Genomic DNA, 12371 nt, shown 5'->3' on the forward strand with positions numbered 1-12371 from the left:
AGACCTCCACTTCTGTGTGGAGCTCAGGAGCAGAAAATTGGTACTCGTGAATTCAGAACTCAGAACCGACCCAAAGAAGTCTGTCTGGCAAACTCCCATTAACCTTCCTGATAAGGCTTAAGCACACACACATACCCCGCCCCCTACCCCCAGGCGTTCTATAACTGACTCCATCTCCCTGCTCACTAGGCAGGGGTATTTCCTTCTTTGTGTCCCCAGAGCTCCTGTCCAGTCCCCTGCCAGACACCCACCCAGCTGTCACCACCTGTTTCCATATCTATCTCCTCTGCCAGTCTGATAGTCTCTCAGGGTCAGGGTCAATTTGCCTGATCCATCTAGGATGCCCTGAAGTCCATGGTCTCAGAAATAACAACTACGTAGCCCACAGTGACAATGCAGAGCTGAGATTTAAACCCAGGTCTGTCAGACTCCCAAGCTTGTGTTCTTTTCACTATGTTACAGGACCTCCTAAAGATGACGAAATGACCTGTGCTAAACACCCAGCCCAACACTGCAAGAGCTCAGAGGTGGTGCTATCAGAGTGTACCAGAGCACCAAGAGAAGCTTCCTGAGAGAGGGAGGCCTTGAAAGGCCCGAAGATCTAGATGAGAAGAGAGGCAACACGATGGTGTTTTAGGTAGGGTGGAGAAGTTGTGGCAGAAAGAGAATTAAGGAGTCTTTAGGCAGGAGCACAGGTTTTACATGAGGAGGAAATAGGAGGATTATAGCTGTCAGGGGGAGAGTTTGACTTCTTTAGACTAATCATGGCGCACCTACCACGTATCGGGGCTTTTACAGACATTATCACTAGTCCCCACGTTACCCCTGTGATACTTCCCAGGTGTTATCTGACAGTGAAGAAGGCTGAAGCCTAGAGACTTAAGGCAACATATCCAAGGCAATACAGCTAGTAGGTGGGGAAGGTGGGATTTAAACCCAGGTTGGCCTGACTCTAAGTCTGCAGTGTCCTTTCTATTACTCCATGCTGCATCTTAAGGGGTCAGAGAACTGCCTGCATTAATAGACTGATGCTGCTGCCTGGACCTCCTCCCAGCTCTCATATGGGGACCCCTGGCCAGAGGGCAAGAGCGGCTGGCTTCTCTAGCTCTAACCCTCTACAATCTGGGGGCCCCAGAGCCCTGTGGACTCAGCAATTTCAAAGACAAGGGTTGTGTGTGGACCTCGTGAAAACAGGCTGCCCCTGTGCCTAGGCCTGCCTTGGATCTCCCAGAGAGCCTCCCTCTAAGTTGCTGCAGCAAAGCCAGGGGCAAATACAGGCTGAGAAAGCTAGATGGGCAGGAAGGCCTGCCTTCCCTGAAACCCTCGGGAGGAGGTCAGCTGAGGTCAGAAGACTTTGGAAATGTGACTGGCAATAGCCCCTAGGACAAGGGAGCAGGATCTTGCCTCTCGGTTGGCTGGTCACACACACAGAGGCAGACCAAGAGAGGTCAAGGGGGGGGCGGAGGGGGGCTAGAAGTTGGCAGGCCTGCAGGCCCTGAGTGACGGCCACTTGTTCAGGTCAGGAAAGGAGAAATAAGTGGGTTAATGGTTTTGGCCCTTGAGGCTGGGAGGCTAGGGCAGGGGTTGTAAATGGATGCTGGGTAAAAAAGCAGGTGGGCGAACTGTAAAGTTGGGGGCTAAGGGCATCTGTTCCAAGTCAACAGGCAGGAACCATGCCCCTGGAACGGCTCAAAGGACCAGCCTTGGCCTGGGGGGTTGAGGGTGGGGACGCTTCATAAAAGGCCTGTGCATCTTCATTTCAAAGGTGTTCAATCTGGAAGGCTGGGTGAGGGTCTCTCTTTAGACTGAACTCCCTATCTGTCTGAGGGCTGAGGGGAAGCAGGGAATGTAAACCACTGGACAATGGCTGGGAGTACTGACTGATTTTAAGGCTTGGCAGAAAGAAGCCCCACGGTGAATGCTCCAATTCTTAGCTGCAAATGTCTTGCCTGAGATCTAAGTAGCATCTTGCTTGGAGACGTTTTCTAAGTCTCCGCTTCTGAGAGCAGTGAGTTCTTGCTCTGAAAGCATCAATCATTCCCGGCACTGTCACCACATCCATGAGCAGTCCTACACCTCACAGTGCTCATGCCCCAGACCCAGGCATACTCTGCTGCTCTGGGGCAGGTCGCCTAGGCTTGGGGGTATGGGCCAGGCGTAGGTTCTAAGCCAACGTGGCTGTGGCTGACAGAAGGTGGCAGGATTTGGGGATTACTGGTAAACCCCTACAGCCCAATCACACGGCAAGGACTAGAACATGATCTCGGAATGTTAGGCTGTGGAAGCAAGGGCTCTGGAACTGAAAGAACTTTCTTTGAATACTGGATTTTGAAAAAGTGATTCAGCTGCAGAGGACAGTTGGCAGAAGTTAGAGAACAAAATCACAGTGTATTTGGAAAAAGATGTTTTAACCAGTTAGAGAAGAACTAAAATGGAATGGACTCCTGGGGAAGAAGTAGGGTTCCCTCAGTCCCTGCCACGGTCCAAGGAAAGGCCAGCCTGCCGGCTGTTTAAGATTCCTGCCAGGAGGAGGGGAAGCAGGCAATCAGGGTGACTCAGAGAACTTCTGAGGCCCCTTCCAGCTCCCAGGCTCTATGGAGAATGACCACTGACAAGGAGGACCTTGGTATCCAGGCCCAAGAGAGGGTCCCTAGGCCCTCAAGGAGTGGCAGCAAGGGCATAAACAGGCAGTCATGTGCCATACTTATTCAGAGGCCTGGGCATGACACCCTAGGTAAGATGCTTCTCTTTCTACCCCAAGGCGAGGCCAGAATGGGATAAGGGGAAGTGGGAGGGAAAGTGACAGCTTGGGAAGTATCTGGCAGGGTGGCAGGTAACTCTGTACCAGACCTACATAGGATGAGCCCAGCCTGAATTGAGGGATGGCACATACTGCCTCTCCAATTAAACCAATACTCTCCAAAGGGAGGGTATTCAATCAGTGAACAAAGATTTATTGAGTGCTTACTGTATGCCAGGTACCGTACTAGGTGCTGGGGACAAATCAGTGGCCTTTAGGGAGTGAGTCAAGTTAGGGAGAAGGCTACTGAACCCACGAAAATAATTCCAGATTGTGACAAGAGCGATGATGGGAAAGAAGAGCATGCCATGATCCAGAGTAATGAAAGGGGCCTAATTTAGACTGAGGTGGGGGGATGGGATCAAGGAGAATGTCTTTGAGACCTGCATTGGTACAGACTTGAAGGGCCTCCCTCCTTGTTCTACTAGCCCTGCTCTGGAGGTGACAGGGGAGAAGAGAGGATAATTTTGGGGAGACGCACAATCAAGAAAACTCAGAGCATATGCAGATAGGCAGGATGCTGTGGTGTGTGACACACACGTAGGCAAAGAATGCATTCCAGCCACACGAAGGCAAATCACACATCCCAGAGCCACTCTCACGAGGTGGAGCCACCCTCGAGGCATTTCCAGCTTTGGAAGGGTAACAGAGCTCTGGGGAAGCATGGATTTTCCAGAGTGGAGAGGCTGCCAAGTACTCTTTCCCTGCCAAACCCCAGCTCCATTCACCCATGCGCTCACCTCCATCAAGCAGCTCCTTGACAGTGCGGTAGTCATCAGCAAGGACAGCATAGTGCAGGGCTGTGCAGCCCTTGAAGCTGGCACGGTTGTTCAGCCGGTTGTTGAAGTCATCCTCTCGGGTGACCAGGACTGGGGGGACAGCAACACAAACCCTCCCATTAGCAACAAATGCCAGGAGCCACCAATCTCACCTTTCTCTTGGTGTTTTATTTCCCTCCCTCACTCATGTACATGCTTACTACACATATAATGCACCTACTATGTGCTGGGCCATCTGTGCGGGGCAAGAGGGGGTAAAACAAGGCCAGTTAGTTCACAAATGTTTCCTGACATCTATTATGTGTTAGGATTCATTTGGAGACGCAGGAATGAATCAGATATGGTCTCTGACTCAGTCTGATGAAGGAAGGAGACAAAAACAGACGTGTAAAGTGCTATTTGAGATAAATGCTATATTAGAGTTATAACAGGATGATAGAAAGGCAGAGGGGAGCTTAGCTCAGTTTGGGCATGAAGAGAGTATCCCAAAAGATGAGAGTCTTGAAGGGTGAAGAGAAGTTATCAGGTGAAGAAAGAAGGCTAGGGGGTTGGCTAGGGGATGGTAGGTAGGTGAGAGAAAGAGGCTGTTCCTAGCAGAACAGTTACATACTCCTTTATTTTGAAGGTGTTCACAATCTAGTGAGTATTTAAAAGTATTTTGTAAAGAACTTTCTTAATTTTTAAAAGCCATTAAAAATTTGAAACCACAGAATAGTACAAAGTAGAAAAGGTATCAATACACAGCTCAGCAACTCAAGAAACTACATTTAATATTTTGGTATCTCTCTCTCTATATATATGTATATATAAGCATGTATGTATATGTATCTCCTACATACAAATCCTACAAAGCACATATATATCTCTCATGCATATCTGTCCTTCAAAAGTAGAGCATACTATATTGCAATTTTGTAATTTTTTTACCTTTAATAATCTATTGTGAACATTTTTTTTTTGAAGGTAAGAAGAACAAGCATTTCATGTGGTCAAAGAACCAAAAACCCCCAGTTCACTCTAGTGCTAATATTCATGACTCTCTCCAATTTAATACAGGCGCCTGGGTGGCTCAGTCAGTTGAGCATCTGCCTTCGGCTCGGGTCGTGATCTCGGGGTCCTGGGATCGAGCCCCACGTGGGGCTCCCTGCTCAGCGGAGAGCCTGCTTCTCCCTCTCCCTCTGCCTGCCACTCTGCCTACCTGTGCTCTCTCTCTGTCAAATAAATAAATAAAATCTTAAAAAAAACAAAAACAAAACAAAAAAACAAAAGAGCCTAAAACTAGTTCCATCACTTTTATAGGACCCTCTGGGTTGGGTAACCACATATGTCCCGGTTCACCCTGGATGGGTCTGGTTTATGCCTACTGTCCTGGACAGTCCCAGTTTGGACAATAAATTGGATAGTTACCCCACCTCTGGGGCCCTGCCTTGGAGATGAAACCCCATAGAAAAATATTTATCCTGCACAGATAGGGTTTCTTTCTGCCTCATGTAGAAATTATTGGAATTACTGTCTTATGTTCTATCCTGAGCTGCATTTGTTGAGGGCAGAATTTGGGTCCTACCTACCTGTACCCTCTTTCCCCCCAGCCCATGGCACAGTCTGCAAAGGTAGACTCCTCTTACCTCCTGCTGGATAAAGGGTATAATTTAGTCAAGAGGTAGCCTTGACTAGGTAGCTAAAAGTACCATACTATTTCTTTCTTTCTTTTTTTTTAAGATTTTATTTATTCATCTGACAGAGAGAGCACAAGCAGAGGGAGAGGGAGAGGGAGAGGGAGAAGCAGGCTCCCTGCTAAGCAGGGAGTCTGATGCGGGGCTCCATCCCAGGACCCTGGGATCATGACCCCAGGCTAAGGCAGACACTTAACTGACTGAGCCACCCAGGTGCCCCACACCATACCAGTTCTAAATCATTCTTTTCCAAGTGGTCATGGAATGGAGTCTATGTATTTCCCCTCCTGAGAAACTGGACCTCCTATTTAAAAAGTTCCCCAAACCAGAAGACTGTCACGTCTCTTCCTAATACTAGCTGATGTCACCTGCTGACCTTCTACTCTATGCCTGGCATGGTCACGCCACACAATCTATTTAATTCTTCCAACCACCTTATATAGTATTATAATTCCCATTGTACAGATGAGGAACAGAGGTCACATAGTGAGTGAGTAGTTGAGTGATGATAAGAACCCAGATCTAATCTGAGTGCTCTTTCTTTACATCATATCATGTTGTCACTCTAATTTTGCAAACGAGGGAATCAGAGCCCAGAGACCAGATATTCTGGTCTCAGCCTTGGCTCCTACTCCCTCTTCTTTCTCTGCTCAAATGAAGGTACAACACACTCTTGGTGGAACTTGCCTTAAGAGATTGGCCTGAGGTTTGTAGCTAGCCTCTGGATAAGTTAGCTTAGGTGGAAGCGTTTCAAGTGTTTGGCCAGAATGAAGTTGGTGGAGTGTGTAGGTGAAGAACAGACTTTCCTATAGTTTAGTCAAAGGTAGATCAGCTCTTCTGCACCACACAGAGGCTCTCCAGACTGACCACCTCCCCCAACCCCTGAGTGTTATCTGACCTTTCCCGGAGCAGGGAGAACAGGAAGAAGGCCTCTGAGTAGCTAACATATGAGTCCCATGTGCATCTGCATTTTTCCCATACGAGGGCTTTTTAGGACCTAACTCAGAGATTACTAACTCTTAGTCACAGTCTTATCAAATCATGGTAAGTGATCTTATTTCCAGCCCACTGCAGATCAGGAGAAACAAACAAGAAGGCTGGGGAGGAGGCTTCAGAATCCAGCAAACTGATTACAATCAAGTGCTGGCTAGGCAGGAAGGGAAAAGAACAGCACAATCAAAAGCTGAAAGAGGAAGTCACAGAATACAGCACCTCAAAAGCCCCTAAGGGCTCCACTGAACTGCCACATAGGACATTAACTGCTGGATATAATGATGAACCCGAGGAAAAGTGATAGTTGGCTCAAGAAAGCAGGAAGGATATAATCCATTTTATAAAGAAAACACATCATTCATTCAACAAACAACGTTTACTGAGCATCACTGCATAGTGATAGCTTCTGGAGACATACTAATGAGTAAGACAGGGTTCCTGACTTTAAGAAGTTAACAGTCTAATGCAAGAATCTGGAACAGACAAATTATAACACTGTTTCGTAAACACCATGACAGAGCTATACGCTAGGTGCTTACCATAAAAAGCAGATGAACTTAAGGAACATGGCTGGGGTTATTTGGTTCAGGGACAAGTGTCAGCAGAGTGCCAGCATCATAGCCCAGCTAATAAGGAATGTCTATGAGGAGGGTTCCTGCTCACCTCTGAGGTCTCATCTCTCAACTATCCCCTTCCTAATGTGCTTTCTTGCCTCTGAGGTTTTGCAAATACTATTCCACTGCCTGGAATGTTTTCCCCTCTCCCATGCCTTCGGTTGACTAACTCCAATTCATTTTAGGCCTTCTGATTAGAAGTCACTTCCTGCAGTGATTCTTCCTAAGTTTGAGGCAGTTATTCCTCCCAAGAGCTCCCCTAGCACCTTAGGCACCTCCCAATTACAGTATTTACTCTATTCTGTTGCAATCATCTGTTTACTTGACTATGTTCCCTACCAGACCAAATGCTCACTGAGGACAGGAAGTGTGACTGCCTTTATAACTGTATCCTCAGTGTCCAGTATGGTGTCTGGACATAAATATGGGCTTCACAAATACTTGTTGAATTAGCTAATGAATACACAATACATAAATAAAGTCCTAGTATTACCTTATTTTAGAGTGTGGCTGTTAAATAAGTGAGCTCAGAAGCCAGACCCTGATGTTTGGATCCCAGTTCTGAATTTACTGACTGTGTAATCTTGGGTAAATTACCTAACCTCTCTGTGCCAAGTTTCTTTATTGGTAAATGGAGATAACAGTAGCCTCTCATGGGATGTTGTAAGGATTAAACAAGACACTTTGAGTAAAGGGGCTTGGAACAGTGCCTGGCATACAGTACTCTCAGTAAATGTCAGCTATTATCCTTCCTGTTTGGTCTTGTGCTTCCAAAAGTGCATTCTCTCTGTGAAAAGTGGTTCCATTTGGGAAATCCTGCGTACACTTTTCCCTTCTGAAAGGCACAGTGCTGAGTAAGAACCAGCTGTTTAATTTGGTATTAGTCAGCAGTTTCCTGTTTGACAGCCTCTTTCTACCTTGTCCTTGTTAAAATCCTGCAGTACTAGTGTTCCCCAGAACACTCTTTGGGACTGAGTAGTGCATTACAATCACCTGTGAAAGAGCATTTTCCTTTCTTTCTTTATTTTAGAATAACCCTGTGATGTAGAAGCTGTTGTCATGTTACAGATGAGAAAACTGAAGTTGAGCAGGGTGCTGTAATCAGTTAGTGTGGGAGCTAGGACCTAGTCCAGGTCAGCTAGGCCCATTCTGTGCTCTTAGCAGTAAGCCCTTTTCTTCACAACACCCAGTTTGAGAAGCCTGTCCCAGAAGATCTTGCTGAAGCCCCCAGATCATTGAGGTCATACTATTCTCTATCCAAAAAAAGTAGCTAAAGGCGGAAAGGAGGTGTGGGGAGAGGTGCAGCACGCGCCGTCACATATTTACTCACTCTCACCAAGGAGAAGTCAGTCAGTCCACAGAAGCTAAAGTGACTCATCCAAGACCGGCTCACCAGCTGCCCACCAAGGTGGTCTTTTGAGGCCCCGTGTTTACAGCCGATCCTCAGCCAGTGAACTGACCCTTTCCCAATGAAGCCATTTACTAGGCTGTCTCCAGCACAGGGTGAGACGAGCTCAGGCTCCTGCTTCTCCTCTAAGCCAGCCATTCGTGTCTCTTCGCCCCTCTGACCACAGGGAGAACGACAACGCATCGCACTGTCATCCTTCTGCTCCCACCTCTGCCTTTTGATGGTGCAAAGTCTATGCCTGGGTGCTGTCGCAAGCACGTGCCTGATGTGCTCTCTGCAGGATTCCCTGAAGTCAGCAGTGCCAAGGAGTCAGCAGGGGTGAAAGCAGTCCCCAAAGCCCATCATGTAGCCCTGGCCACTTGCCAGCCCTGCTGAAACTGCAAAAAAAAGTAACTGCCTCCCACAATGACAAACAGTGATTTAAGGTCTTACAGTCCAGAATCTAAGCTCTGCCACTTACTAAGTTCTTCTAGCTGTAAAATAGGTATGGTAAGAAATAATTTGAGAAATACTAAATATTTAAATACTATGAGAATCAAATTTGATAACAGGTTTATTTTTTTTGATAATAGGTTTATTTAAACATCACCACAAACATTTACTAATGCCACTCTCTCTCCTGGGTTAAGCACTGGGAACACAGACATGAACCAGACATGGCACTTGTCCTCATTTGCAGTCTACTGGGGAGACTTTGAAAAAAGGTGTATGAGGCAAGATGGGTGGTCTCTGGATAACAAAAGCTTGATTACTGCTGCCTCGTGCAGAGGAAAGACAACCCTAGTTACGAGTGCCACTCCCAGGAACTTGTGCCATCTAATGTCCTGGAGGGTCTAGCAGTGCCTTTGCCTTTAAAGATGTGAGTGTGTCTCCATGAGAGAGAACCTGTCTGACTACTCTAACAGGTGCGAGAATAACCCCTTCCTTTTGTACCGCATTTTATGGTTTAGAGAGCACTTCAATGTGATTGTTTCCTCACCCTAGGACAACTTAGGACAGATACTGTTTTCTCTATTCAACAGATTAGAAGACAGAGGTAAAGAGGCTGGGTGGCCTGCCCAACCTGCACTGCTAACTGGTGGTGGACAGCACCAGATCCAGAGCCTGCCTGGCTCTGTCCTCTGTACTTCTCCATGTCCAGCTTCTGTCAGCGCCCACAGGCTCAAGCCTCACATAAACTAGGGTGGGCCAACCTAGCTTGAAGCTCAGGATCTGGGTTAAATTTTTATCAAGAGTCTTGGGGAAGAAGCCTCGGGGCTCTTTGCTTCCTCTCCCTCAAGATCTTCTGTATCTACTACTTCTTTAAAACCTCACTACAACCTGAGATGGCTACCCTCCTGCCAGCGTGCACGGGCTACCACGGCAGCTTTTGCGGGCGCTGTCAGCTCTGCCTCTTGTGTTTCTCGTTGGGCAGAGGATGGGGCAAGAGGGAGATGCCCTGTGAGCGGACACGATGAGACAATCCTCAGGGAGGGCAAGGCCCTTCATTTCCTTCCACAGCCTGGAAACCCCTCTTTCCTCTCCAAATCCTCCCTGTTCTTTCAAGTCCTGTCCAAGCCTCCTCTTCCAGGAAGTCCTTTCCCCCCAGCTCTGCCCTGGATGCCTGTTGTGTTGATTATGTGTACCCATTTACCAGTTAATTCTTTACTGTCCAACACCTCTTGTAATACTTTCTTGCATTAAAATTTCCCTCTGACTCCCCAGTTAGATCCTAGGCTCCTCATGGATGACAGTAACTAGTTCATAACATTTTCTGTATGTATTTCATACAGCATCACGTCAGTATTTTACGCAGCTTCGGCGATGAACACACGAGAACCTTTATCCACCTGCCTGTCCATGAACATACTACCACTGAGCAGCCTGGAACAGTAGGTGCTATGAGAGTCACACACACACACAGTCTGATGGCAGCAGAGGTGGGGCACACATCATGTGGCTTTGAGAGGAATCACCCAGGAGAACTGTCTTGAGGATGAGGGAGACCTTGCCAGGTGGAGAGGGGAAGAAGGGCATTCTAGGAAAGAAAGTGGTGTTTGCAAAGGCCAGGGGGTGAAGACTCCACTACCTTTCCCTTCAAGAAACTGAGTCTCTCAGTGAGCCTAGGGTGCTGTAGGCAGAGAGGAGGTCGCCCAGGGAGGCAGAGGCCTGACTCTTAGAGGGGTTTGGATTCTATCCTGAAAGCTATGGGCACACAATGGTTTTTTGTTAAGGAATTAAGCAACATGGCGAACAGCAAAAACAAGAGATCAGGAGATGAGAGAAGTGGATTCAAAAATGACTCATTCACTAACTTGGAATGCATTTCAATCCCTCTGTGCCCCAGACTCACTATTTTTCAAGTTGAAGAGTTTTTTTCTACACCAATGGTTCTTAAACTTTAGTGGGAACAAAATCACCTGGGTAACTTGTAAAAATTGTTGATTCTTGGGCCCCCATCTCAGCAATGTTCAGTAGGCAGGGCCTGGGAATGTACCACAGCAGCACCAAGCTAGATGGTCTCTGAGTGTCCTTCCCACTCTAATGTTCTTGTGATGAACACGAGAAAGATGCAAGGCTAGTCACACCCATCCCACTTCCACCTGCCTCGTTCTGCTCCCAGGAAGCTAAGGATGTCTGGGCATCAGAACACTCTTCCTAGGCCTCATGTTTAGAAACTTAGAGCAAACCCCCAGGACACTAAGCCTTGGGATGAGACCTCCAATATCTCACTTACACATCCTTCTGCCCCCCAGAATCCCAGTTGGAATTAGGTCCTTCTACACCATACACTCCCGTCTATCTCCTCATTCACCCACCAACCATTAATTAAGTACTTTCCATGGGCTGGGCCATGACCTCAAGAGCTTGTAAATGCTGCACATAACACTGGAAAAAAAATCTTTTATAAAATATCTCTGGCAGGAAAGAGTTCAGAATTTTGAGTTGGAGAGAACCACATTTTAATCCTGATCACTCTGGGAAGTTACTGCATCCTTCTGGGTCTCAAATTCATCATTGGTAAAATGGAAACATTAGTATCTATGAACTGGGTTACTGTGAAAATCAAAGATGATGCGGTAGAGTCAGGGGCACAGGAAATGGCCAGCCCCTAGGAAACGGCCATTTTTCCAGACCTGGAGCTGTAATATATCCATATTCCTCTGTTTGACTTTCAGAGGCTTTTCCTACCTAGTCCTAGTTAATGTCTCCAAATACACTTTCAACTACTCCCTTCCTGCTGTCAAAACCCCCGTAAGAGGACCCTGGTGATCCTACCATGAATCCTCAGGAGGCAGCAGTGTGCATTAGAAAGAACAGAGGTCGGAGTGAGTGAGACTGAGGAGCAAAAGTCACTGTGCGATTTTGATCAAAATACTTAACATCTCTGAGAATTTGTTTCCTCACCTGCAAAATAGGTATCATCACCTACCTTGCAAGACTCAATGGCAAACCCAATTAAAAAACAGACCAGGGAATCTGAGTAGATGTACAAATGGCCAAAAGGCACATGAAAAGACGGTCAACATCATTAGCCATCAGGGAAACGCAAATCTGCACCACAACAAGAAACAACTTCATATCCACCAGGATGGCCAAAGTAAAAAAGATAGGCAGTAACAAGAGCTGGGGAGGATGCAGAAAAGCTGGACCCCTCCTACGTGGCTGGTGGGAATGTAAAATGGTGCAGCCTCTTTGGAAAACAGTCTAGCAGTTCCTCAAAAGGTTAACAGAGTTATCCTATGACCAAGCAATTCTACTGCTAGGTATAAAGTCAAGAAAACTGGGGTGCCTGGGTGGCTCAGTCATTAAGCATCTGCCTTCGGCTCAGGTCATGATCCCAGGGTCTTGGGATTGAGCCCCACATCGGGCTTCCTGCTCGGCGGGAAGCCTGCTTCTCCCTCTCCCACTCCCCCTGCTTGTGTTCCTGCTCTCGCTCTCTGTCAAATAAATAAATAAATTCTTCAAAAAAAAATAAAGTCAAGAAAACTGAAATCACTATATTCACACAAAAACTTGTACACAAATGTTCACAGCAGTATTATTCATAATAGCCAAATGTAGAAACAACCCAAATATCCCTCAACTGATGAATGGAGAAATGAAATTTGGTATATCCATTAA

At 46.9% G+C, this 12371-nt stretch overlaps 1 protein-coding gene across 2 annotated transcripts in view; it reads right to left on the reverse strand.

Annotated features, from left to right (window-relative positions):
- Positions 1 to 12371, reverse strand: part of CLPB (caseinolytic mitochondrial matrix peptidase chaperone subunit B) — a 141030-nt gene that overhangs the window by 64847 nt on the left and 63812 nt on the right. For both annotated transcript variants that reach the window (XM_032426995.1, XM_032426994.1), the window contains one exon: positions 3541 to 3669. In XM_032426995.1, the coding sequence (XP_032282886.1) occupies positions 3541 to 3669 (129 nt within the window). The remainder of the gene's footprint in view (positions 1 to 3540; positions 3670 to 12371) is intronic.

This window comes from Phoca vitulina, unplaced genomic scaffold, assembly GCF_004348235.1.
Source record: "Phoca vitulina isolate PV1807 unplaced genomic scaffold, GSC_HSeal_1.0 scaffold36, whole genome shotgun sequence".
Classification (NCBI taxonomy): domain Eukaryota; kingdom Metazoa; phylum Chordata; class Mammalia; order Carnivora; family Phocidae; genus Phoca; species Phoca vitulina.